This window comes from Corvus hawaiiensis, chromosome 19 (assembly GCF_020740725.1).
Source record: "Corvus hawaiiensis isolate bCorHaw1 chromosome 19, bCorHaw1.pri.cur, whole genome shotgun sequence".
NCBI lineage: Eukaryota > Metazoa > Chordata > Aves > Passeriformes > Corvidae > Corvus > Corvus hawaiiensis.
In genome coordinates, this window is record NC_063231.1 from 4,057,653 (window position 1) to 4,084,264 (window position 26,612).

General features: G+C 40.9%; 3 protein-coding genes across 29 annotated transcripts in view; 2 read left to right on the plus strand and 1 right to left on the minus strand.

The window, feature by feature from the left end:
- Positions 1–502: 502 nt before the first annotated feature.
- Positions 503–6,674, plus strand: POLG2 (DNA polymerase gamma 2, accessory subunit). 3 transcript variants are annotated; one of them, XM_048323930.1, is made up of 8 exons: positions 504–1,033; positions 1,428–1,575; positions 1,714–1,819; positions 2,205–2,378; positions 3,342–3,482; positions 4,323–4,403; positions 4,990–5,090; positions 5,177–5,968. In XM_048323930.1, the coding sequence occupies exons 1-8, from the start codon at positions 523–525 to the stop codon at positions 5,205–5,207; spliced, it is 1,293 nt and encodes a 430-aa protein (XP_048179887.1). In that variant the 5' UTR covers positions 504–522; the 3' UTR covers positions 5,208–5,968. The 3 variants fall into 3 exon arrangements, with proteins under 3 accessions (XP_048179886.1, XP_048179887.1, XP_048179885.1); XM_048323928.1 differs by lacking the exon at positions 5,177–5,968 and adding an exon at positions 5,975–6,674 and having other exon boundaries at positions 506–1,033; XM_048323929.1 differs by lacking the exons at positions 4,323–4,403; positions 5,177–5,968 and adding an exon at positions 5,975–6,674 and having other exon boundaries at positions 503–1,033.
- Positions 6,675–6,916: 242 nt separating this feature from the next.
- MILR1 (mast cell immunoglobulin like receptor 1) lies at positions 6,917–12,977 on the minus strand. 2 transcript variants are annotated; one of them, XM_048323932.1, is made up of 8 exons: positions 12,892–12,977; positions 12,755–12,799; positions 11,634–11,921; positions 11,112–11,396; positions 10,487–10,600; positions 9,946–10,035; positions 9,028–9,090; positions 6,917–7,711 (listed from the first exon to the last, which is right to left on the minus strand). In XM_048323932.1, the coding sequence occupies exons 1-8, from the start codon at positions 12,923–12,925 to the stop codon at positions 7,635–7,637; spliced, it is 996 nt and encodes a 331-aa protein (XP_048179889.1). In that variant the 5' UTR covers positions 12,926–12,977; the 3' UTR covers positions 6,917–7,634. The 2 variants fall into 2 exon arrangements, with proteins under 2 accessions (XP_048179889.1, XP_048179888.1); XM_048323931.1 differs by lacking the exons at positions 6,917–7,711; positions 10,487–10,600 and having other exon boundaries at positions 8,833–9,090.
- A 7,541-nt stretch (positions 12,978–20,518) lies between these two features.
- The window catches only part of PECAM1 (platelet and endothelial cell adhesion molecule 1), a 31,790-nt gene continuing 25,696 nt past the window's right edge, over positions 20,519–26,612 (plus strand). For 18 of the 24 annotated variants that reach the window (XR_007207539.1, XR_007207541.1, XR_007207540.1 and 15 more), the window contains exons 1-7: positions 20,520–20,838; positions 20,981–21,007; positions 22,144–22,437; positions 23,147–23,446; positions 23,560–23,829; positions 24,208–24,468; positions 25,417–25,698. Coding sequence is in view for 20 of the 24 variants with exons in the window: in XM_048323635.1 (XP_048179592.1) it covers positions 20,805–20,838; positions 20,981–21,007; positions 22,144–22,437; positions 23,147–23,446; positions 23,560–23,829; positions 24,208–24,468; positions 25,417–25,698 (1,468 nt within the window). In the remaining 4 variants the exon portion in view is untranslated. Of the gene's footprint in view, positions 20,839–20,980; positions 21,008–22,143; positions 22,438–23,146; positions 23,447–23,559; positions 23,830–24,207; positions 24,469–25,416; positions 25,699–26,612 lie in introns of all 24 variants that reach the window. The other 6 variants (XM_048323647.1, XM_048323649.1, XM_048323652.1 and 3 more) reach the window with 2 other exon arrangements.

Sequence of the window (26,612 nt, forward strand, 5' to 3'; positions counted from 1 at the left end):
GCGGGGCTCAAGGTTGCTTCCACGTATCAAGCACACCAAGGGGTAAAAAGTTACTTTTTTTTTTTCAGTAAAATGTACACGAACCCACCTATCTAATGCACATTCTCCGCCTACCTAATGTATGTTTGTGTGATCTGATCTTACCCAATGCTTGAAACGAAAAGTTCCTTTATTAAGCAACTTCTATTGTAGAAGTTACCTGACTAATTAGTTATGTTTACAAAAGGGGAGAAAATTCAGGTTCATGACATCAATTTCCTTTGCAGAAGTTATCTGAGGCTATCATTACGGTTATAAAACGTGAGAAGATTCAGCCTGGGGACAGAAAATTCACCTCGGACGGTCCCTGAACTGCGGCCCGGGGTCCCGATGGGGCTCCGAGGGTTCCGCTGCGCTTGCGCGGCCGCAGTGCCGCGCGTTTCCCCCCCACCCCCCCGCCGCTGCGCGTGCGCAATGGCTGCCCCGACCCCTCCCCCCTTCCCCCCTATCCTCCCCCCGGCCCCTCCATGAGGGAGCGGCAAGATGGCGCTGGGCTCTCGCCAAAGCTGCTGCTGCTGCGGCCGCGCCGCCCTGGGGCAGCCGAGGCGACGGCGGGTCCCGGAGCGGGCGGAGCCGGCAGGGTGCTCGGCGCGGCCGTACTCGGCGGGCGGCGGTGCTGCCGAGGTGGCGGGCGGGGCGGAGCTGCTGGAGGTGTGCTGGCGGCGGCGCTTCCTGCGGGGCGGCGCGGGGCCGGTGCCCTGGCGCGCCTACTTGAGCGGCCGCCACCCCGGCTTCGGGCCGTTGGGCGCGGCGCTGCGTGCTAACCTGGCGGCGCAGTGGTGGGACTCGGCTCTGCCCATGCGGGAGCAGGTGTTCCCCGTGGACGCCCCGCTTCACGGTCCCCCCGGCGCCCTGCGGGACGCGCAGGGGCTGCGGCTGCTGCACCCGGAGACGCTGCGCGAAGCCCGCCAGGGCAGTGGGCAGAACCCGGGCGGCCCGGCCCTGGAAGAAGTGATGGGGGCCGCGGAAGTGCTGCGGGAGAGCCTCCTGCCCGGTAGGTCCCGGGTGGCTCCGCACAGCCTGCAGCCTGCGAGCGGGTTTCTTGCTGGGAGCGAAGCAGCTGCATTTAAGGGACTTTTCCAGCTGCGTTGGTGCTCTCGGAACGTTCCTTCTGTAGGCTGTGAATTTGTTTGCTTTCAAGGACCTGACCAACACAGGTGGGCAGCTGATGCGCTCCCTGTGATTTGGGGAAAAGCACATTAAAATCAACGTGCCCAGAGGAACCAGCCTACTGAATCAATCTCTGCAAAAGCATCAAAGCTAGTAAAGATAGTGGGACTGCATGTACAAACAACACGTGTATAATATGTGCTTCATTTGTTCTTGGTAGAGTTAAAACATCAGAAACTTTCCTGTGGCCGCTAAAATCAGGGCTTTGTTTTTTGCAGGTGTTCTGGCGCAGTATGTCAGCTGCTTAGAGCTGGTGAACAAACGACTGCCCTTTGGCCTTGCTCAAATTGGAGTGTGCTTCCATTCCGTTCCAGAAAGTGAACATTCTGTTCCAGAAAGTGAACAACAGAACAAAACCCCTACAAGGTAGAGTAATAGAGGAGTTAATCCCTTATCATACCTATACCGACTATTTCACTTTTGGATTATTTTTGAATGCTGCTTCTTGCTTTTCCCCTGTTGTTTCTGAAGGTGTTAACTTGCTGCCCTTGCTGTTGTTTAAAGAATAGGCGAGAGGACCACGTCTTTGCTTGCATGGTTTAGTTCTCCCAGAACTGCAGGACAGTGGCTCGATTACTGGCTACGCCAGAGGCTCCAGTGGTGGAGAAAGGTAACAGCAGCATATCCATGGGGAATCTTGGCCTACTCCTTTGTGTCTCAGAGGGGGAATAGTCACGCTGGTTGGTTTTATGGCCTTACATTGCTGGCCTGTTCTAGGCACTGAAATAGGTGTATTTCTCATGGAAATTGAAAAGCTACTGAAGTTGATGACAAACCTAATAAGTAGTTTATAACGTGACTTGCAGAAATATAAGTGTTTTGTGTTTTGTCAGTGATACGAGATGAAAATGCCATAAAACAACCAAGAGATTCGGGCCGTAACGTAAAAAAACCTTTTGCTGAAAATCGCAGACTTCAGTTTGCATTGCAGACTTGGTTTTGTAGTTAATACAGGATTCACAATAGTGATCACCTCTTACACCTCTTATTTTCAGTTTGCTGTAGGCCCGTGTAACTTCAGCAGCAGTGACTTTCAGGATGAAGAAGGCAGAAGAGGATTTAAGTTACATTACAGCTTTCCTTGGGGAACAGAAACAATAGAAACACTGAAGAACCTTAGTGATACTGAACTATTAGAGCTGTATCCAGGAGAGAGATCAAAATTACTTGTAAGCTTTGCTGTTTTCAACATCTTTCCTGGTAAAAATGTGTGAGAGAAATGGTTTCTTTGCTGATCCACTTGCTGAGCGTGTGGCTGGCTTTTTATTCATTTGCTGCAAAAGTAGTACAGTTGATACTCTGCAGTCAGACTTTTCATTTTCAAAAGCTGATGAAACAGTGTTTTGGTATTTTTTTTTACAAGGAACTCTTCAAAATTAAAAATGAGCTATATTGACAGGACAGCTGTTGTCACTGGCATAGCCTTTTCCTGTATGTGACAGACTGTGTTTTGCACTGTCCAGTTTGCATCAAAAAGAGCCTGTAAACGTGGAGGTTTTTTTCTTGCTGTAGCTTGTTCACTTTCATGTATGTAGAAGTTTCTGTAGATTAATGGGTTATAAAAATGGCTTTACAGAAAAAGGAGGGATGGACCAGAGGGAAACCTCTCCACGGAATATGTTAGAGAGGGACAAACCTCTGGTAAACGGCAGTGTTTGGAGTTAGGCTGAAGAGATAAAATCAGAGTAATTTTGTATTTCACCGGTCAATTGCAACCTCCTTCTTCTCATGACAGTCCTGTCTTTCCTGCTTTTGCAGTTTATTTCTACAAAACTGGGTTATGTAGGGATTTCTCAGAATGTGGGGACTCATGGTCGCTTGAAAGTAATCTACAAACCTCCAAAAGAAAATGCAGAGTTTCAAGTGTATTTGCCATAGATTTAAATTTATGATCAAAGTGGCAGAGCAAGAAACTAATCTCATCCTACCCTGACCTTCTGCTTTCCCCACTGTTGCAGTCTTACCTGGTTACAGATACACTGCTAAGATTACTGGTAATGTTTTAAATAAATGTCTGTATTTTAAATGTAGTAAGGGTGCTTGAGCTCAATGCCTCATTATACATTTAAAGCTAGCAAAAGGGTTTTGAGGACAGTCTTTCATATTTTCCTGTGTGGGTTTTTTCTCTTCAGGGCCGAGATGGAAGGAAGAATGTCATCCCTCATGTTCTGTCTATGAATGGGAATCTGGACCGAGGAGTGTTAGCATATCTCTTTGATTCTCTACAGCTAGTTGAGAATCCATTAACAGCAAGGAAAAATTCACAGAGAAAGGTAATTTCATGTAGAATATGTGAGAAAAGTCTTAAGTACAAACCCCACAGACAATGTGGTAAATTCAAGCATTGCAATGTCTCCTTTTCCACATGGCCATCCTGATCCCTTCCCAATGGGCGCAGACTGGACCCTCTCACTGGTAGCACCAGGCAGGCCCCATGGCACAGCCCCTGTGGTCCTTGTCACCCACATAAGCAGTTTTTCTCTTTTTTTTTCTCATTTTTTTCTCGTTTTTCCTTTTTTACCTTTCTCTCTGATGAGTAGGTAGGCTCTTGACATGCAAGTGATGGAGTTAAGAGAAATCAGAATGTAGCTGCAGTTTATGGGAGAGAGGAATTTGTCTTTTCCAGCAGCGTTTGAAAGTGGCTGAGAAGAGTAGAAAAGTGGGTCACAGGTGGTAATGGGGTATTTCCCCTAGGACCATCATTATCCCCACTTTTTACCCTGTGTTCTGGAGTTGGAGTGCTGGCTGTCAGTGCCTGTTACCCAGGCAGCTGTTTGGGCTTTAAGAACAGGCAGCAGACTGGATGGGAACTGCCTGCTGCACAGTCTCTGATTACTCCGGCTCCATTCAAGATAATGGAGCTCTGCTAACAAATCTTCATCTCTTTTCTGGAGCTCAGCCAAAATAGAATAATTTCTGCCATGTGAATGTAGCTGGGCTGTGTGCTCATTGCATAAAATACAGCTTGCTTCTAATTCAGGATTTTGTGCTGTGAGAAAATTTTGCATGTTTAGAACCTTAATTTAATTTTAAAAAATTACTATTTCCTAGTTCTGGTTAGAATTGCATGATAAATACATTGAGTAAACTGTTGGTTTTTGTAAATTTATTAGGTACTTAAGCTTCATCCTTGCTTAGCACCCCTTAAAGTGGCCTTGGATGTAGGAAAAGGTCCAACAACAGAGCTGAGGCAGGTATGTTGTAAGAGAGTATTTTAATTTTGAGCATTGACTCTCCGTGTAACCTGTTACAATTCAGACACTGTTTATGTTGAGGAGAATCGTGCTGCTGCTTTGACTCCTGGAGATTCCTGGTTGTGCAGAGTTCATGGTGCTCTAACTCTGCAGCTTGTGGATGACAGCCGAAGGAATTCACTGCAGGCAGTTCCTTGTGTAGACACAACTGCTTTTGATACAATAGAGCTGATGCTTGTCCCGTGCAAAATTAAGAAAAATAAATAACACAATCCCTTTCAGCTTCTTCATCTTTCAGAGTTATTTTGACACATGGGTTGCATCTTCAGAAGGATTTTTTAAAAGTTTTCATTTAAGTCAGTCATGAAGTCCCCATAGAAGGGAGGAAACTTACACTGGCGTGTTTTTAAACAGAAGTGGAGACATAACTGCCAGGCTGCTTTCTAATTTGAGATTATTTCAGGCAGCAAATTAACACCATCTAGGAATGTTAATACCACACATGTTAAGAGTTTTAATGGTTTCTTTGTATACCGTCTCAAACCTCAAAGTCTGTCTTTTAACTTTTGTTTTTAAATGAACCCAGGTTTGTCAAGGATTGTTCAATGAACTGACAGAAAATGGAATTTCTGTATGGCCAGGTTATCTGGAAACTCTGCAGGTGTCTCTGGAGCAACTTTATACAAAGTAAGGAGAAACAGTCTTTTGTAAATTAAACTATGAAGGTCAAAGATGACTTTCTGTGGACTGGTGTAAATACGCCTTTTTTTCAGTAGGAAGTCACTGAGTGCAGTAACTGACTGAAGGTGTGGATCCTGAACTACAGACTTGGATTCAAGTAGTTTTATTATGAAAAGTGTGTATCAGATCATTTTTTAAATTAAGTGAAGTAGAAGCCTTTCACATGTTACTATTATTTCCCTGGAACTGTGAAGTGCCTTTTAAAAACTCTCATGTAGAAAATAAATTTCTTCAGATGAGTTATAAGCTGCAGAACTGTTTCCCACCCTCACCCCCATTTTTGCATCTGGTCTGGTTCTGTATTTCATTCTTAAGCACTATTTCAAACAGCACACTGTGTCTAGGCTTGAACTTGAAAGTTCTTCCAAGCCTGGAACCATTGCCATTAGTGTATGTGATGGAACTGTTTGTGGATATAAAAACAGCTATTCCATTTGGGGGCTTCATTTATGATTTGTTGATCAGGAGTGAATTTGGGGCATATGGCTCCTTATGTCAATGCATCTTGAGCATAGTGATGAGTGTTTTTTTCTGAGAGAAGATAAATGCAACTGTTTGTTCATGTGCAGTAAAACTAAGTCAGAAAGATAAATTCTCCTTGTACAAAAATACTCTTTTAATAGGTCACTAAAGATCCTTCTTGTAGCTAAATAATAAAGAAATCTAATCAGGAAAGCAAGGAATGGCAACAGGAAAACTGGAGGTGTCACACTGGACTTAGTGCAATACAGCAAAACTAAATATTTACAGTTTATGGTCATTTGTATGTAAGTTGTCTGATTTTTTTCCATACACCAAAAGCAGTAACAGGTGGGTTCTTTTCTCTGCAGGTATGATGAGATGAGTATTCCCTTCATGGTCTTGGTAAGTGATGGCACTCTAGAGAATGGAGTGGTCCAGCTGAGAAGTAGAGACACCACCATGAAGGAAATGATGCACATTTCCAGGCTGAAGGACTTTTTAACAAAGTATGTTATGTCAGCCAAAAATATGTAAACTTAAAATTGTTGAATAAAAGGATTTTCTTAGACATCTTTGCCTGAACTGGTTTCAGCATTGTCTCACGGACTCAGTGGTTTCTCTGCAAACAGTTGTGCTAAAACTTGGTGGTGTGTCTGTTTTCTGTCAAATCCGGGTCTTCCCGGTTACCTTGGAAAAAGGCAAGAGAAAAAAGTTGTCACTTGTTAGCAAGGCTAACCATATTCTTATTCACGTCTTTGGATTTACTATCATATTGCAAGTGCTCTATCCTAAGCTAAAAATTCAACTTTCATCTGTGTTACTGACACAATTATGATTTCTAGTGGAAAATGGTATTTATGTAAAAGACTTCCAAATCTTAAATATTTTAATAACATCAGTAAGTATCTTTGTACCATCTGTTTGTAGAAATGTATTTTAATCACATGGCTTCAGTTCTTAAACATGTAAGCTACTTCATCCTGACTTTGATATACAAAAAAAATCAGAAATATATTATCAAGAGTAACAGAGGAATAGATTTAAATAAATTGTAAGGTTTTTTACGAACATTTTTCGTGGACAAAATGTCTCTGTGGATAAAATGGTGGAAAAAGACTAATGTGTGATCATGTTTTTCCTGTACCTAAGCATAGCTGTTAAAATCAGATACAAGAGTTTGCAGAGATACGGAACTGTATGTTTCTGATCTTGTCTAGATTTCCAGTGCCTGTACAGCTTGTTCACTGTATGAAGTGCTTAAGGTTTGTGCAAAAAGGCCTGTGGCCGCTGATAATCATCAGTGTCATGAAACACAAGAACTTGCCTTAAAGTCTTCTATTAACATGGTGCTCACTTAACTATAAATGAGTAATTTGTAACAACAATAATAATTGCTGTATGGAATATGTATGCTAGATATAATCAAGATTAGCATAGTGTGTTCTTACTGAACTCATAGAATTCTAAATAAGGGGGCTATGGAATGATATTAAAACAACCCAGCAACATCTGAGAAACAGCCTGTAGCAGGATACAGAATTTATTTTGAAGTTAACCGTCCCAAAACTTAATTTTAGCAACATATCCTTACTCTGAGAGCTGCAGTACTGTTGAACTGAGTAATTGCCATCCTTGCAGTTACATAGAAGCCAAATACAGATCTTCTAGTGCCTAAGAGGGATTTTTTTCTTTTTTCATTACACTGGACAAAAGCCTTTTGATTATCTTATGTGTGCACACAATCCAGTTTCTACGTTAGCAGAATTGTTAAATTCAGAAACTTAGATCTGCATGAAAGCTTTACATGTAATTCTATGTTTTATCTGTTCTGCTTTTTCTCCTAAGTTGAAGTCCTTAGATATTACGGCTCAAAGATTTTATTTTCTAGTAGAAAGTGAGCTACGTTGTCTGTCTATGAACTGCTTAGGCCAGGAAATTGGTATCTAAACATCATTGCTTTCTGTGCAGCTTGCTGGGACTTAGCACATTTGAGGGCTGAAAAATTCTTTAAAAATATGATTAAGTTAGTCACAAAAAAGTCATACCTGGTACGCAGTCTCTGATGAGGACTTTTGAATAGACTGTGGAACATGCCCTCATCGCTGCTAAAAGCCAGAATAACATAATTCATAATTGTGTTTTTGGTACAGATACACAGAAGAAGAATTAACATTACATCTGCAACGTGGTTACTAATGACATCTTCTGCATGGTATCATAGTGAGGCTGTTGAATTTGTTGCCATAGGATGGTTAGTTGTATTTTTTTTTATTTTTTCTCCCCCGCCTCAAAACAGTTTTAAAGTTATTTTAGTTTTTGCATATGTCTCGGTTTTGAAAGACAGGTGTCTGCTAAGGAAGGCAGAGGCCCCCCTTGAAGTGGCAGATGTAACCCCTTTTCCCTCCAAGTTATTATATTTTGAAATCAAGGGCCTTTAGGCAAAGATGTGGGAAATAGGAATAACAGTTCTTTACTATTATATATCCATATGTGTATAACAAGTCAAACAAACAGCAATAACCATGGCAGTAACAGCAAACAATCACAAACCCAGTCCCAGCCTTTCGGCTGTCAGGCCCTTTCCCCTCGGGTGCAGTTCCGCTCGCAGCCGGCAGGGGCGCTGGCGGCTCCCGGTGAGCAGGGCAGGTGCGATGGTTCCCCCGCGGCTGCAGGGGGCGCTCCGGAGCGAGCTCGGGGAGCACGCGGCTCTGGTGCCCTGGGATCCCGGGGAGGGATGGGACAAAGGCTTCACAAACCCCGGGGCAGCTGATCCTGGACTCTCAGGAACAGCAGGCTGGAACGGCAGGCTGGAGCAGCAGGCTGGAACGGCAGGCTAGAGCGGCAGGCTAGAACGGCAGGCTGGAGCGGCAGGGACGAACGCAAATCCCGGGTGGCAGACGAGATGTATCCAGATGGGAAAAACCCACGGAGGCCCAGGCAGGCAGGGCGAGCAGGGCTACAGCGTAGCGAAAGCTCGAAGCAGCAGCGGAGCAGGGCAGCCACAGCTCGGTCTCCAGCAGGGCAGGGAAAGCGGCTTTTGGGGTCCCGGCGTTGTTTCCAGCAGGAAGAAAGAACGGCCAAAAAGAAAGAAGCAGCAGCTCCTTTCTCTGCAGCTTCTCTCTCCGGACGCTCAGAGCGAACTGACCCCACACCCAGGTGTAGACAAAGGAGTAGCCAGGCCCGCCCCACTCCCCTTTTTGTTTTTCTTAAGTACAGCTATTTGTCCCCTAGCAACATGCATATGGGAGAAAATTCCTTTAACAGGAAAAAACTAAGACTAAACTAAAACCCCAACACCATAGTAACTAAGCAGTTTCATAAGCAATTTCAAGTATTTAAGCCCTGCCTCCACCCTGCAAAATCCCCTCAAAACATATTTGTGTGCATCAGATATTTTGATATTATAGCTTGAGGTTTTCACCTTTTTCCTCTTCTCTTCTAATAACAGAAAAGTTGATGTATTCTTCTTCTGGTTTAACAGGCTCTGGATTAAGGATGATGAACAGCAATTAACTCACTTGCAAACAACTTGAATCAGACTTTTTTTTCTATAATCTTGAAACAAAGCAGTGAGATTCCATACTGAATATAAATCATGGAGCATCCATGGGCCTTATCAGAGCTCTTATCCCTGTCCTTGCAGGCTGAGACCTGGCACGAGCATCTGTACAGCACTGAGCTGATCCAGCAGGGCAGTGAGAATTCTATCTACTACATGAACAGGAAGGCAGGTTTGTTTGGAGATAGTTATTCCATTTTGATATTTAGAAATGGGAAACGTAAATGTCTTTGCTATTGGTTTATTTTGGGGGGTTCTTTTTCCCCTTGAAAAGAGACATTCCCCTAGAAGGAAGATGTAGAAACTTGCAAGTTCAGAGCATTGTGGCTGTCAGGTAGTGTCTTCGTTATTGTGTGTTTTCTGCAATTCAAGTAGTAAAATGCCTTAATGTAGGTCAGTTGCTTTGTTGTCGTGTCATAATTTCAGTTTGAACTGACTTTGAGTCTTGCCAAGGTTAAGAAGGGTGGAATAAAGAACTAAAGTACTGAACAATTTTGAGTAGAATGCAGGAGCTATGCAAATTTTACTTTGCTACAGCTTCATATAGCTCACTGTTGTCTGTTAGTAAATAGGCATTACACCCATTTGGGTTTTTTAATAGAACCTCAGTTCATTTAACCAGCTGCAGTTCTGGTTGTATGGCTGTCAGATGGTGCCAAATACGGATTCTGAGGGATTTCAAATAATGCCTTTGCCAGGAGGGTCAGTAGGTGTCCCCTTACAGTGATTTTGCAGTACCTGGAGAAACCTGCCTGACTGCAGTGGGTGACAGGAACTTACCTATCTCTGTGTATATGACTTCATTTTCAGACTCCTCTGCATTCACTGTTGAAGTAAAGCTAGTTGAGGGCCTGGTAGACTTAAATTTTTCTGCAAATTGTGAAAGAAAAACATGTGTGTATATACTTACATATATATATATAGAGAGAGAGATTTTTCTTAGACGGAAATAAACAGTTTCAATGTATTTGTAGTATTTTGAGATCTCAGGTAATGTTATTTTCACAATCAGAATTATTCTTTAACCAAGGGCGTTTGAATAGATTTCCCTTCCCAGTGAGGTCAAATTCCTTCCAGTGTTTTTGTGTATTACATTAGATGTTGTTTTGCTTCCCCCACCCCACATCTTTCATCTAAAACACAGCTCAGAGATTTGGCCTTGTCAATGTCTTGATAAGCTGCCAGTGCTGCTTGAGAGGAGACTCAACAACATGTTAAAATACCAGGAGCTACTCTACTGATAACGTGATGTTTACACAGTAAAATATATTGACAACATGAATGACATTTGGAAAATGAAACAGACATTCAAATAACTCACTTGCTTTATACAAAGGAATTATGAAAAATGGGATTGCGAGAGCAAATCCTACTATGAGTAGTAGCAGGGTTAGCCCAAGAGAAATTATCAGGGGCTGAGAATGGCTTCTCTCTTCTGCCAAAAAGAAGAAGAAAAAAAAGTGTTCATGCAATGAAGTGTTGTTTCGTATTTTAAGTATTTTCTGTAAATTGAGATCAAGACTCGAAATTTCTTTCAGCTTTTAGGTTAACTCGGGTTAATGTAACTGCTCAGGAGAGTCCCAAAGGCTCTGTGCCCCAGCAGAAGGAAGGCAGCTTGCTGGTGCCAGTAAGTTCTTTCATAGGACCAGAGAGAAAAATGAAACCAGACTCTTTCCAAGGTGGACCAGGGGTCTCTTGTAAAAGTGAGTCTTTCACAGACATCCTCCATGGTCACTTCAACTTCTACTGCTGTCTAGGATGCGTGAAATTCTATGGTTTTGCAGTAATTTAAAAAACTCAATTTTATTTTTTTAATTTAAAAAATTATATTTTGAACATCACATTGCAGGAACAAAATATCAGGCTAAAAACTTCTATAGTTACAACATTCTGAATTTTGTGTGATCCCGGTCGGTCAACAGTAAGTAATCTCTTTTCATCCATACCTGCTAATGTAAAGTTGAAACCATTGCTGTATTTTGCGTTATTGGGAAAACTGTTACTAGCTTTGCATTTATACGTTCCGTAGTCACTAAGGGAATCAATAAACAGAAAAATCACAGCTGCTTCCCTCTTCTGCATTGTCTTTTGGGGAGAAATGTTTTGTGATCCTTTGAAGAATAGATATGAGATGGGAAGAGATCCATTCTCCGAGAGACAGGACAGGGTCACGTTCTGGCCTTTCTTTGCCTGAGAGGTGGGTGAGCTCAGCACTGGTTTGGAAATTGGCTCTGTAGAAAGAAAACTGAAAAGTCTGAATCATTGAGTACAGGACAAACTCCACACAAGATTTGAAGTGAAGTGACAACACTGGCAAAAGACCTGAGCACAGAGGGATTGTGAGCCCAGGCAGGAGAGCACTGCCAGCTCTTGAGGTGAGAGCAGCAGTAAAGTTCAGCTCCTCAGTCAAGAGATGGCTGTGTGCCCCTGGAATAGCCAGTGCTGGGAAGGTGTATGGCAAGACGTACCTATAAGGGTGAAGATGAGGCTGTTGCTGTATTTTCCACCACTGGAGATGATGTACTCAGCTTTGCACTTGTATTCCCCCACGTCGCTGGCAGAGTTGATGGTCAGGGTGAACAGTGCGGGGGTCAAGTCTGACCTGTTTAAAGCAGATACCTGCTGGTTGTGCTTAAACAGTGTGTATCTGACAGGTGGAGATGCAGACTCAGAGAGGCAGGAGAGGGTCACATTCTGTTTCATCACCACGTTCAAAGCCCCCTGAACCAGTACAAGCTTGGGATTGGACAGCATCTCTGGAAGGAAAAAACTTCTGAGTGAGCTGACTGCACCTGTGACTCAAGAAACCCCCAGATTTTTCCCAAAATACATTGACAGCCAAGCTATGCTTATTTGTGTTGAAACAGGCCATTATACTTTTTCCACCTTGTCTCGGTTACCCCAACACACCTCTAGTAGCAGGCAACTCAATTACTTTTCAAAACCAGAATGCCGCTTCCCACATGATGAAAAGTGCATGTGTTCATGCAAAAGAGGCACAGCCACACAAAGCCTATGGATGTGTTCAGATGAACCACCAACACCACTTTTGAACTACAGCAGCAATTAAAAAATTAGAGAAGTATAAAAGATAAATATTAGAGTATAGAGCAAGTAACCTTATATATTAATTGAGAGGTAGCATGTAAACCTGAAAGCAAAAGCAGTATTTTATTGTGGCTGTCTATAAACAGACTGAACTAACCCTGTGTAAGTAGATTGAACATTTGAATAGTAGCAGTAAGGGCCTTGATGGTCTCAAAATTTTGTTTCCTTTCATGATCTTACACAAATAAATTTGCAATAAACACTTGTCTTTTCATAGAAAATGGTACTGAACTAGTCATGACTAAAATAAATTACAATATTTCCATGGGGAAAAAAATGTTTTAACAACTTAAAGAAATTTTGACTTTAAATACAGGTCAGCAAAGAGACAGTTAACTTTGTATAGAAACTTTTAAACTGGCTCACGGAGAGGCAAAAGATTTAATTTTGCATGAAATTTTTGGACATTTTTAAATCCCTCCCCCATTTTTTTGGATAGCAGTCAATCTCAGCACTGCAAAATCAACAAAAGAGAACCTACCTTTGCCATTTGCAGTAGTTTTCTGTATCTGCTGAGACATTTGAGCTAAGACAAGAAAAAGAAAAGCTTTCAGGCAAGAAACAATGGTTTTGGTTTAGAAAGATTTGTAGTACGAAAGAAGCATGTCCTTGGCTTACGGTAGGAAAACAGCAGAACTGTGAGAAAATACATTTTCTAGATACTGAGCAAGAGAGCTGGTGGAGTTACATGACAGAGATCTTCCTTTTGAAGGTGATGGAGGAGGGGCTTTAGGACTTGAGGAAGTTCTAAATACAGAAACTGCTGATCAGTGCTGATCTTTACTCATGTTTCTGTAGAGAATTTTGTCATATTCCACATATGTTAGCCTATGGCAGGCAGAGTAGTGGTCAGAGAGAGGAGCAGTAGTGTGGAGCAGCAGTTTGGGATACAGGTAAACGTTGTGTACAGTTGTCCTAAGACGTGGCTGATGTGAGCAGCAGTTTCCCCCGTGAGTTGTGTGGTAGAGCCATCCTGCCATGCACTGCAGGACCAGGGAATCACTGAGGGTGGAAAAAACCTCTAAGAGCATCAAGTCCAACCATTCCCCCGGCACTGCCAGCTCCACCACTAAACCATGTCCCCAAGTGCCACATCTGCATGTTTTTAAATCCCTCTAGGTGACTCCACCACTTCCCAGGGCAACCTGTGCCAATGTCTGACAACCTTTTCCATTAAGAAATTTTTCCTAATATCCAATCTAAACCTCCTCCAGTGCAACTTGAGGCTGATTCCTCTTGTCCTATCTTTTGTTACTTGGGAAGAGAGACCAACCCCCACCTTTCTCCTTTTGGGTAGTTTTTCTAGCATTGTTCTTGTAGGGGAATGAATGAGATCACTGATCCATATCAAAGAGACACAGATTTGCTACAGATAGTGCAAGTGATAATATAGCTGAGACTAAGGAAGTACGTGGTACTGGGTGGGTTTTTAGCAGCAGTATAATTTTTAAAAAACAGTCAAAAAAAGTATCAAATCTATAGAAGTTTTAAGATGCTAATAAGTATTTATAGCTAACTAGCTAGTTCAGAAAATATTTTGGTTGAACTTCAAATATTAAGCTGTGAGGAAGAGAGATCTTATGCTAGAAAGTACGAATCTCATAAAGAACTTGAGTTCAACACTACTGCATAAACAAACTTGATGACTAATTTGATGAAGTAATCAGTAATGCAAAGCTACATAATGACAGTCTTGGCAAGCAGATGTTCTTTACTCTGGGCAAAGTAAATGTAATCATCAGCCATGCACGGGCAATGCCTTCTGCAGGACTCCAGGCCCTGTTGTACAATTGCTTACACAGAAAACGACTTAACAGTGATCCTTGTCTTATTTCTTATTTCTTTCTTTCCACTTTCTGAAGGCAACAAGACATAGCCCTGCAGTCCTTCCCTGAGTTATACAGAATCCCTACCAAATCCTTGGCTTGTGCAGCATTGCAAAATTTCCTTACAGAACTTTGTGTGCACTTCCTTTTTGTTTTTTTTTAATTTTGGTGGAGGTTTACTTCTTTGGGTTTGTTTTCTTTTTAAATTTCTTTTAAGGCTATCTCCACCCTCCCCTCAGAAATGTTTCTGATGTGGGAATGCTGTCAGCAAACCGCAAGAGCGGCACATCTTTTCCCAGCTGTCAGGAAGCATGTGTGAAAGTGCAGCTGTTGGGGGGAGGATGGGGGTGTTTGTACATTTGGCTGTTGTGGGAGCCTGCTCTAGTCAGAAACCCTCACAAACAGCCCTCAGGAACCCTGGCTGGTGGTGCTCACCTGCAACCCAATGGTTTTTCTAAGAAGCTGCTTCATTTTGTGTGTGGGTAAAGGGGAATAGTTACACAGTGAACGAGCTGTGAATCTGGCCACACCTTCTAAAAAATAAAAGTTTAGGTGTTAGCAGAATCTCTCATGTACAGCAGCTTTAATGGTGTGTAGCCTCAGGATACACAGCCTGTGTCTCCGGGGAAGACAAGTGCTGGTCCAAACCCCTGGTTTCTGTTTGAAAGTGAGAAGTTTGCTTCCATGTGGATTGTTTTTCAGGCAGAGCTGGCTGTTGCCTTTGGACTAAGAGGATGTTGGTTTTTTCAGCATGTGTACAGAGAGTTTTATAGCAGCAGTAAGATACTGTGTGAGCTTGGAGTTCCCTTTTTATTAGATTTGCAAATTTCCTGCCTGGAATTAATGTGGTTGTACATGTAAGGAGAACTGAATAGATTTGACAAAGAATAATGAGCAGAACATTGCAGAACAGAACAGAAGTCATCCAGCCAAAACAAGTAAGTTAAAAAGTCAGAAAGGGAAATATGTATCACTTGGTGCTGTGACAATATTCTGCCTCAAGTGAGCAGGTGGAAGGGAATAAGCCAAACTGAGCTCTCATTCACAAGTTCAGTTCTTTAACTTGAGGATGAAAACAGTCTGATAGTGTTCTGTAGTAAGGCTCTGATGGCTTCACACTGTGTCTGTTCTGTCACAGGCTTCCAAGGAAATTTGTGTGTTTCAGCAGAATTATAAGAATTATTACATATAGTTATTCCCAGTCCCAGTTTCTCATCCTGAGAGGTCCTGCATTCTGGAGGAGCATCTGCTGCAGTGGATGTCTGCAGAAGGTTTGCCAGAAATCACATGTACTGACAGTTATGTCTGGTGATGAATTAAATCACTGCTTCTGTTTTGTCTGTGCAAAAAGGTTTTACTGATATAGGCAGGTCACTGAATACTGGATTTTCACACTCCAAAAAGGCTGTGGGGGCAAGTCTGCTGTTTACTTCAAGTACATGGAGTTTGATTGTGAGAGAATTGTTTTTCTGGAGGACAAGTAAGAGAAGAAGAGGAAAGGATCTCTTCTCTATGCATATTTAAGGTAGCTTTAAATTTCTTGCAGTAATCCTCTGGTTATGAATGAGAATTTTGACATAGTGAATGGTTTTCAATTGATTGCAGATTGCAAAGAACATGTCAGCAGGTGAAAGGAACTTTCGTGTACCCAGTTTGATTAACCTAGCACCTCCCAAATCCCCCAAAGATGAAATATTTTAAAATGGTATATTTGTCCTCTGAATCATCTCCCAACAATGGAGAAAGAAAGAAAGAAAGAAAAAAAATGTGATGAAACTTCAAAAACTGGGGTTACTAATGCATTTCTCTTGGGATAATTTCAAACATCACTGCATGGAAAGTGTTCCAGACAAATGTTTTCAGGAATTGCTGTAAGAACGCAATATAGAGTACTCTGTTAGCTTAATCACTCAGATTATTCATAGATGTAATTTAAACTTTTTTCTGGTTCCTAACCTCTGATAAAAGTTAAACTTTCTTTTCCTACAATACTTAACATATTGAATGAAAAAACTGTTTTAAAAAGAACACATATGCCAGGACTGACTATATGTATTTTTCACCCTTTTTCAAGCCTCTCTTGGTGTACTTGAGGTGTATCTGAGGAGTATCTGCCCCTCTGTGCAGTCAGCACCAGCAGTTACATGAGGAGCAGCAGTGGCTGGCTGGCTGTAGGCACCTGCAGCAGGTCAGGAGCAAATAAATTCTGCCTCTTGGTTTGTACAGACTGCTGAAAGATTTTCTGTCAACTTGGATCAGCTCGTTGAGTCACTACCAACTGAATTTTACTCACGAAACCAATGTGGAATAATGCTTGGGGAATCATCAAGCAATTTTGAAATAATGGTAAGAGAAGGAAAAGTATTTCCAGGATTAATTCCCTCTGCAGCCAGAAGTTACTGACCTCTCCTCTGTCACTGTTCGTACTCTGATGAATATTGCTGCAGAGCTTGAGGCTGTTCTCCAGCTGCAACTGGAAATGCTGGATGTTAAGCAAAACGTACACTGGTACCCTGCCAGTAAAGGGCACTGTGTGACAGTGACAGGGTGTGATGTGTGTTTCTGAACTGAGGAACTTTAATCCAGTAGCAGAGAGGAGCTAAAAATGTCCTTGAGGAGCTGAATCAGTCACATGCTACTGGCACAGAGAAGGTTTGAGGTGTTACCACACACCATGATCATAATTAGTCATCAATTGATTTCACATCTCTGAAAGAAGAAATTTCACTCATTTGTCTGAATGAATTTCTAAGGTATATGGAAGTGTGTGCTACCTGAAATATAAGTCAAGACAGATTTCTAGTGCTCTTTTCAGTGTTGCACTGTATCAGTAAGGAAGCGTAAAACCAAATAGTAATAATTAGCTCCTGTTGTATTAAATGTAAAAATTCCAGGGTGAAAGCCTCAGTGATATTCTGTCATTTTCAGCCTTCTGGTTCCTTTAGTTACTTTTCCAGGTTTAATTTGTGTTGCCATTTGGAGGAGGTGTTGGATATCAGTCATCCTTCGTTTAATTGTGAAAGGGAGCAGTGAGGGAAGCCCAGTGTGCTTCATTGCCATGCTCATCTCCCAGCAGATGGTGCCATTGTGAAATGTAATTTATACCCGGACAAACTGGACAATCTAGAGTTTCTTTAAATTGTAAATTGTAGAACTTCCAGACTCCTCAAAAAAAGGCAATGTTAATTTCTTTAATGTTCTTGTAAATATTCAAATCCACGGAGAAAAATTAATTTTTTATTCTTCTCTAGGGAGGTATAAAGAGATGCTTTTAAAACAAAAATAATTGATGCAAATGTCCCACTTTCAAGAGAAGACAATATGCCCTGAAAATGTATGTAGAAAGAGCTTGTTTCATTCCCAGCTTACCAGGGATTTGTCTAGACTTGTGAGAGCAACAATATTTGTTATAGTTTTATTATCTGAGAGTATACTGAAACAAGAATTGATAAGTAAGCAAAACAGTTCACAGTTGTAAGAAATCAAAGCAGTTAAACCATTGTATGTGTCAGGAATCATGGGATTAGAAATCAGAGCTGCTTTTCTGTTCTTCATTTAGTTACTGGAAAACTTGTGTTGACTTCAGTATAGATGGACACAGATTTCTGAATTTTTTAAAATTTTAAAATAAAAGTTAGAAAAATCCTAAAAATTTGTAGATACACCTCTGTAGCAATTAACTGTATTTAAAATCAGTGAATTTACAAAAGAAATTATGTGGAACCTCCATTATGAGGGACAAGATTTCTGAGCCCAAAAAAGTTTTATCAGTAAATCAGTGCGATTGAACTTGAAGGCAACACACATGAAGCCTTCATCTTTTCTGAAGAAAGTGAAACTGCCATCAGGAATGGGCATTTGAGACCGGGAGACCAAGTTTAAGGGCCTCAAAAGATTGGCTGGAGTTGGCGTGTGAGGATGTGAGATGTCCGTGCTGGAGGTCGGCACTGCGCTTGCTCGTTACTGAGAGCACATGAAAACAAACAACTGAAATGTGCTGGGAACTCCGAGCTCCCTTTCCTGTCGTAAGGGACTGGCTGAAAACGCTCTTCTTGCAGAGGGAAAGATTTGAAAATCTTATCAGCATTTTTCCCTTAGTTAGGGAAATAGACTTTGCCTCTCATTTCAGCAAAGCTCTGTTCAGTTGCCAGAGCTGGTGGCTTTTAGGAAATGTCACATGTGAGCAAGTAGCAGAGGATCCAGCCAGTAGAAACAGGGATTGTGAATTCCCAGGTGAGGTTTACTGTGTAAGGGTCCAATTCATTGGCAGTAGATTAAATGTGATTATTCCCATGGGTTTCAAAGGGCATTCAGTTAGATTATAATGGTTATTCTGGCTGCTTCAAAGGCGTGTTGCATTTCTGAGGTCAGCCTTGCTTTTCCCACAGATATGACAGAGATTGAATAGAGTTCTTTATATGATGTATACTAGAATAAATTTGATCTTATGTAATTCAGAAATATGTATCTTGAGAGATTACAATAAAATGGCTGTTAGGAAAATATGCAGTTGTATTACTGGCACAGGTACTTTAAGCTGCATCCTTTAGGTCAATGCGGTTTCCAGTTTAACCATGGAAGATGGTCTTAAGATGTTGTGTGTTTGAAATGTTTTTCTCTCAAGTTTCATGTTATTTTGGCCTAAATTCCTGCAGTAGAATTTAATTACTGGGTTTTGGTCAATAACAGCTTGTTTTCCATGACAATGTTGAGGCTTGTCAGGAATATGACAGTTTAATCAGTCCGTAGAATCTTGTGGAATGGACTTCACTTGGGAGTGACGTCTGGCAACAGCCTCAGGTTTTGGCACCATTAAACCTTAATCCTGAGCTAAAGCTGGCCTTTCCACCTGAGTCTGAAACTAGCCTGGCTCTGACCTGAGCCCTGCTGGCTCTCTCTGAAGGATATTGGCCTGCCCTCACTCTCCTTCCCTCACTGGGGCTCAAGGGAACCTTTGTCCCCCCGTGGGAAAGGCTGATCCACATCAGCTTTGATCACAAAAGCTTTGCTGAGCTTTTTATGTCCTGCTGAATTCTTTTATGGGGAAAGGGGGAAGGGGAAAATCTCCTTCCTTCCTATTTTTTTGTTACCAATAGCAAAAGTTGATCTACCTTTGTTCTCCACCTGCCACGTGTCCTCCTACTCTTTTCCTTTACCTTTCTCTGGGGACCATTGTTGGCAGCTGGCCAAGCCACCAGTCTTTTGTTGGTGGTGTGTTTCAAACAGCCTGGGCTGAGCAGGACAAACACTATTGCTAGTTAACAGCTTAGTCTTAATTGCTGTGACTATTGTGCCATTCTGTAAAAGAGCCAGAGAGGCCTTGTTCGTGCAGCTGATACATTGTTAAATGATGAGTGTTTCCCTTCTGTTTCCTTTTGCAAAATTCCACGCTTATATGCGTAATGCAATCATTGAAGTGGACTTACAGCTTTAAAATACTGGTTTTGGGAAAAAATTACAGCTTTCATTCACCCCAGGAGGAAAGAAAGGGATTTCATATGAACAGTGAAGCTTATGAGAACTGTCTGTCTCATTTATGGAGTTCTGTGAAAAGTATTTTGTATTGTTTTATGCAGTGTTTTAACAAGCCTGGAAAATGTTGCTGGAATTAAAGGGAAGGATTGACTCTGTCCACAGGGGAAAGAGCCAAGAGATTAAGAGTTGAGCACTCAGTTTACAAGAGTAACTAAATCATGACTTGGGGAGTTCTGGGTCACACAACTTGAGAAACACTTTCTGGAGGGCTTGATTTGAACTCATTTTGGCAGGCCTGTAGGCTTCTGTCAGTGTTAGGGCCGGAGGGAATGGCTTAAGTCTGACTTAAAAGTGGGCTGATATACTGAGAGGAATATCCTGGACAACTGAGAAGTGTTTTCTATTTCAGATTATGCCAGTGCTGCTGCAGATTTCTGCTGAGAATTGAAACTCCATCAGATTCTTTTCCTGAGGAGTTTAAGGTTTGTGACTGTGTGTCCTTTGCACTGTCCCAACTGCATAAAATAAAATCTGGTGCAGATCCCTGTTTTTGGTATATGATGGTAGTATGAGAGATCCACCCGTCAATATTCTAGTCTCACACAACAGTAGCTCTGGTTTCTGAGATAATTTGAATTTATTGTGCAACCTACAGTAAAGCTACAGTTCTTTGCTACAGCAAAATGGGAGACCTAGAAATAAAGGGGGAAAATGAGTAATTATGTACATCTTTTCTCTGAAAGAGTTCACTGTTTGCATGAGGGGAAGTATTTGCTCAAGTATCTGCTGAGGTCAAGTAGCAAAGGTAAGTTGTGTTCCTAAATGGTTAACTGTGACTTAAAAATACCCATATTGACAGGAACTGCAGGATAATGTCATTGGAACTTTTTGTTTTTTTAATACACCTTAAGAAATTAAACAAAGCAAATGCATTTGGTGGCGCCCTCAGGAAAAGTCCAGTCACTTCCTGACCAGTAATCTGCCTGGGAGCAGCAGATACATTCTCATTGTTTGCCATTTCCAGTTTCCAGTAATGGGAACGATTACTTGATCCAGCCAGTTTCTGCTGAAGATCTGGGAAAACGTACAAATTTTAATGGCAAATTTTTATCGGTTTCCATAAAACAACAAGGAAAAAAAGCATAACGTGGTTTTGGTACCTGGAGGCATCACCTCTGATAATGAATATTGTTTTATTTTGGAATTAAGTGTCTGCTCTTCAGGAACGAGATGTATCTTGCTCTTCTGGTGATTTTCTTGCAGTGTAAGTTTGATAACTAAATCTCTGGGTGGGTACATGTGTTTCTGGTTTGTCTAGAGTTTGTTGAGGCTTTTTACAGTTTTGGATTACTGTCTCTCAATCTGTAAGCTTTGAAAATAACATTTCTTCTCATTTTTTTTTCCAGGTTCAGAACTTTACGCTCGGGGGAAAGGTAGGGAATGGTAGATTATTGTTGTTTTGTTGGGGCTTTTTTACGTACAAATTTAATGTAACTAATGTAACTAATTCCTCGGTTGTTGGTATGCATCTATAACAGAGTGTATTTGGATTTGCTGTACAATAGCTCAGTATGAAATTTGGCTATATGAAAAAAAAAAGAGTTTTACTTGGTGGTGTTTCTTGGTATAGTGTTTAAATCAGAGATGTACTGCTCATACCTTAATAAAAGTTTTGATGAAATCTTTCCTAGAGTAATTTGCTTTACTGAGCCATAAAAGAGGTGGGAGACAAAATTAGCATTTTGTTTTGGTATGTAAAAATCCCTCTCATGCCCACAGGGAAGGATAAAGGATAAAATTATAGAATATAAATTAAGGGCACTGTCTCCTGGTCTTGCAAAAGAATTGATTGTGTCTGAGCAGAGTTCAGAAATTGTGTTCTGAAAGGAACACATTTACTTTTTATGTTATCATCCTGCTGGCTACCAGCACATACATTCTGAATGCTTGCTTTTTTCCATCACCCAGGAGAAATGTGTGCTTCTTGTTGTCATGTGGTCTATTCACATGCAGAGAAATTCACAGCGTTTTCACTGATTTTATGCCCCAAACTCTCTCTAGCAAGGACACATTATAAATAGCTGGTAAGCGCACAGGACAAGGGACTTCTTTAGATGCAGGAAAGCTTTTCTATTTGCATAGCAATTTCTAATACAAATCCTGACCAGAATGAGCATAACCCAAAAGTGTAAGTTCTAAAGGAAGAGAAAGTGAATGAACTAATACATCTTTCTCTATACTTGTTCCTCTAGATGTCAGAACATAATTATACCAGGATTCTAACAGTTATAATATTTAAGCTACAAAGTATTTATCTTTGCTGTGGTTATAAACACAGAATGTATTTCTATGCACATACATTTCTATACACATATACATATGTATATATAAATACTACTATGAACTTTATTTCCAGAAGTGCTTATCAATTTAAATTACAATATTCCTATCAAATGAAATGTGAATTTTTAAATTAATGTTTGTAATTTAAATGTAGAAGCTTGAGATAACCGTGTTATGTTGGACTAATTTAAAATAAATATAACTTTTTATTTTATTTTGTCTCAAGTTTTTACTTTCAACAGAGTTGAAATCAGGGTTCAGCCATCTGTCAAAGTGAAGAATGGAGCTCCGATGTCAATCATCTGCCATGCTGATATTAGCAAAAATACTGATTTCCAGCTGAAGCATAATTTTACAATTTTTAAGGATGGAAAGCTTGTGTTTATGACTGTATCAGACAAAGAAGATGCACGGTATGAAATACCTGTGGCCAAATCTTCAGATACAGGAGACTATGAATGTACTGTGAAAGCAGATGGAAAGTTGAGTTTCAGTAACTCCATCTATGTTTGGGTAGCAGGTGAGTGTTCTGTCAGACATGGCAGATAAGATACAAAGAGAGAACAGCCTTACAGGGTAGGAATAATAGTCAGTGCTAAACAGGGTATCTTGCAAAGTGTGTTTTATCCGTTGACATCACAGTACTTGATGAGAGTTTGGTACTAACCCCCATGTTAAGGCACAGAAGTGAACTCAGGACCCCAAGGCTCCAGGACAGATCAGTCATGGTCAGGAACACAGTCTGTGCCACCACCCCCACTGTTCTGACTGTGGGACACCCCCTCTGTTCCCTAGACTAGAGAAAGTATTTGTGAAAGTTGTGCCCACCCCAGTAACCATGATGAGGGGTGGGTAGATTCCTGGAAATGCTGGAAATAATGTATAGAGATGCTCAGGGTGTGAAAGCCATTGTCAAAGCCAGCATCAGTCATGGGTTGCTTTTGTAGACAATGTTGTATCAGTCTTGTTCTTTCATCTCTTACGAGAACAGGGGCCACCTCCATCCATACCCTTTTTAGACATGTTCTTGACTGCAGGTGACAATTTTCCCCTTGGAAAAGCAAGTTGGAAAGACTTTGTCAGCATTATGTAGTTACTGGGTCATTTTTTGGTTCTTGCAAACTATTTGCATCTGTTAATTAATATAAATCATTCCCACAGTCATCAGATATAGTGTTTATTTCAGGATTATGCAATGTTCTATTTCTTTTCTTGTTGTCTGTTATAAGGAATGACCAAGCCAATCCTGACTGCTGACAAAAAAGAAGTTTTAGAGGGTGAAGTTGTGAAATTACGTTGTGAGCTGCCAGAAGAAGTACCTCCTTTAGAGTTCTTTTTCCGGAAGATAAAGACAAATTCAGCACCTAAAGAAAAACGTGTACCTGAACAAAACCAAAATTTTTCTGAAGTGGAATATTACGTTGAAGAGGGAGATAATATTTTACAATTTGATTGCTTTGGCAAGAGACAAGTAAGATCTGGATGGGAAAGCTCACAGCATAGCAACAAAACACTTGTTACAGTCAAGGGTAAGTTACTTGACTTTTGTTTTTCCATTTCTTTGCTTGCTATAGATAAAAATAGGGTCATATATTTATATGTGTATCTATCTATCTCTATGTTTATATGTATTCTCTTGCAGAACCATTTATAAAGCCCACTCTGATCACTGGGCCCTCCAGTAATGTTACAGAAGGAGACCAAATAGAATTTGAATGCTCAACTGTGGTAGCTCAAATGCGTGACATTGAAATCATCCTCCAGAAAAACAGAACAATACTGAACAGTATACGAGATAAGAAATTTTTGAAATACTCTACAGTAGCTACTCAAGAGGACAGTGGTGAATACCTGTGTAAGGTGGAGCAAGGAGCGGTGTCTAAAACCACAAAACTGAATGTCTTTGTGTCAGGTAAAACTTCTGTTCATCTTAGATGTTACTTGAAGTATTAATATTTAAATTTAAATTTGGCAGAACTCAAGATCCAAGTGTGACCTCCAGATCCAAATGTAAATTTTCTGTAAGTTAAAGGCTAGGTAGGTTTTAGTTTCTGATTTTTGCCCACCTATACTTCCCAACTAAAATAATATCCTCAAACAACCTGTGAAAAGTGGTTTCAATTGCTAAGTTTCTGTTTTCCCTGAAAATACAATAATATTAAAATAACATGATTGTTTTGTTCCCAAATTATAAACTATCAGTATGTCCTTCATTCTGTATACTTTGAGATAAGTAGTCATATTCTTCCAGGCTCACTTTGAATGAATCAGTTCTCTTTTGATCTTGCAGAGTTATTTCCCAAGCCAACATTGTCTGCTTCTATGACTAAGCTGGATGAAAGTAAAGATTTAATTTTGAGTTGCAGCATTAATGGTTTTCGGAGAGCCAACTTCTCTATAGTACGGAAAGGTTCCCATGAAGACATCCTGTTGAAAAATTCTAGAGTCTTAGCAATGAAAGTTAATGTGAATGATACTGGATCTTACACCTGTAAAGCTGAAGTAAAAGGAATAGTCAAGGAGAGCAAACCTCTAAGGATAAATGTTTATGGTGAGTTGATACAGAGGCTTAGAACCCACCAGGGTGGGGGAGGATCTAAACCAGAAGCATATAAATAAGCGTATCTGTTTACAGGATCAGTCTCTAGTCCATGGACTAGCAGGTTGTCTATTAGTTCTTACAACATGCATTTCTGTGAGATGTGCTTTAGCTGCAGAGGATTTGGCCTATTGTGATCTAATCAAGTCAGACTTTCCAGGGCTAGCCCTTGGAGAAGGGAGTTGGCATGGCTTCCTGCTGGTCCCTTGGTTCTGCTAGGGACCAGATAAACTCCCATTCATTCCCATTTGCAGGAGCCAGGAATGTTCCAAAAAACTTTCACTTTGATCTGAAGGTCTGTCTCTGTCTGCCTTGAACCCCTCCCCCGACCCTTCAGGAAGAAAGCCAGGAGAGCCAGAGGTCATCTGGTTGGCTCTACTCTAGAAAAGGCAAGGGTTCATTGCTATCAACATAGCCCCCTCACCAGCACACTAACTATGGATACTCCAGTTCCCTTCCCTCTCATGGAACAGGCACAGTGGTTCTCCAGTCTGTCAAAGGGATGAACTGGGTTGTGACTCACTGTGCTGCTGAAACAGGGCCCTGAGGAGGAGCTGTGCAATCCCTCTCAGGTCATACATGGAACGGACCTGCTCCTTGGGTCAGAACTAGTTCTGGAGTTTGGATGATCCACAGTTGTGTCACTGATCCTTTTCTTGTTTTGCTTCATGTTCTCCCTGTATGCTACTTTATTCAAAGTTACATATATTCTATTATCTATTCTATTGATTTGTTCAAGTCTCCCTTTTTCTATTCTATCAATGAGGAAGAACATCCCAATATAGACTGTGTGCAAACCAGCTAAATATTGTATATTTATAAGTTTTCTACAAAATAATATTGTGTATTTTGGCCTTATGCAGTGTAATTTGCAACAGTTTTTTTTTATTCACCTTTTAGCTCCAGTCTCCAAGCCAACTCTTTCCGTTGTCAGTGGTTCACCGGAGGTGATATTAGGGAAGCCTCTACAATTAATCTGTCATTCAGTGATGGGAACACCACCAATAACATTCACATTCTACAAAGGGGATGAAGTTAGGAAAAATGTAACTAATGACACATATGCTATATTCTTGGATGAAGATATTGGACTAAATGACAATGGAGGATACAAATGTGATGCTAGAAACAATCACTCCAGTGGTGTGAAAACTAGCAATATTCTAAATGTCACAGTGATAGGTAAGTCTGTTTAATTCTTCTTCTTGTCTAATGTCATATTTAGAGTTTTGAAACAGTAGCAGTAAATGGTGGACTAAGCAAAATGGATGTGAAATGTTTACAAGTTTTTGCTCACTTGACTTAAAATAGTTGTCTATCACAGCACAATAGTCCAGGACCAGAGCAGAAGTCTATTCTTGATCTTTGATAAAGAAGAAGTGATTTCTCTCTACCAAGGAGTTTTCAGTTTTGCATCCTTGTTTGAACTCAAATTATGTTGATCTTAGTAAGATAAACTTGTGGTTAATAGGCTGTTTTCCTTCTGGTTTTTGACACTGAGTTGTGTATGACTAGAACAGATACATCCAGAATTGCTGCATTTCTTCTGAGTCTGTTGGATTATTGCACACTCTCCACTTGCTGAGCTCCCAAACAGGGCTTTTAATACAGTATTTGCACTCACCCAGACTACAGCACCTTAGGACTCACCTTAAATTCATCAGTTCCACTGTTTACTAACACTAGAGAGAAGCTGGAAGATAAAACTCTTCAGAGTTTTATCCAGGAAAATCTTTTGAATCCAGGAAGGTCTTTTGAAATAACAAGGCACAAATAAACAAACACAAAGCATAATCTTAGTCCATTAACAAGTGGGTATTTCTTTGCTGGAACTGGTGAATCCCAGCTGTTAGAGCTGTGGTTTGGGATATATTGTGACACTGTTTAGAAGCTCTGAAGAGAAGGTCGTGTTTTGGAGCCAGGTGACCCAGTCTTCCACAGTCCACCACTGGTGAGGTGGTAACTTTGAATCCTCTGTATTCTGTCCTTTCTGTCTCTACTAGATCTAAAGAAGGACTTACGTATTCCAGAGCAATTCTCTCTGTCAGGGGCTCAGTCATAGTAACCCATGTCTTCTATCTAAATCTGCTTCCTAA

Excerpts from the sequence above, each read along its gene's own strand:
- POLG2 (XM_048323928.1), top strand. The coding sequence starts at position 523 with ATGGCGCTGGGCTCTCGCCAAAGCTGCTGCTGCTGCGGCCGCGCCGCC. Across the intron at positions 1,034-1,427 it reads GCGGGAGAGCCTCCTGCCCG|GTGTTCTGGCGCAGTATGTC; the intron begins GTAGGTCCCGGG and ends TGTTTTTTGCAG. Across the intron at positions 3,483-4,322 it reads GGAAAAATTCACAGAGAAAG|GTACTTAAGCTTCATCCTTG; the intron begins GTAATTTCATGT and ends TAAATTTATTAG.
- MILR1 (XM_048323932.1), bottom strand. The coding sequence starts at position 12,925 with ATGTATTTTCTCACAGTTCTGCTGTTTTCCTACC. Across the intron at positions 10,601-11,111 it reads TTTCAACTTTACATTAGCAG|AAGAGAGAAGCCATTCTCAG; the intron begins GTATGGATGAAA and ends TCTTTTTGGCAG. Across the intron at positions 10,036-10,486 it reads AATTCCTTTGTATAAAGCAA|AAAAATTTAAGTCTACCAGG; the intron begins GTGAGTTATTTG and ends CACAATTTGCAG.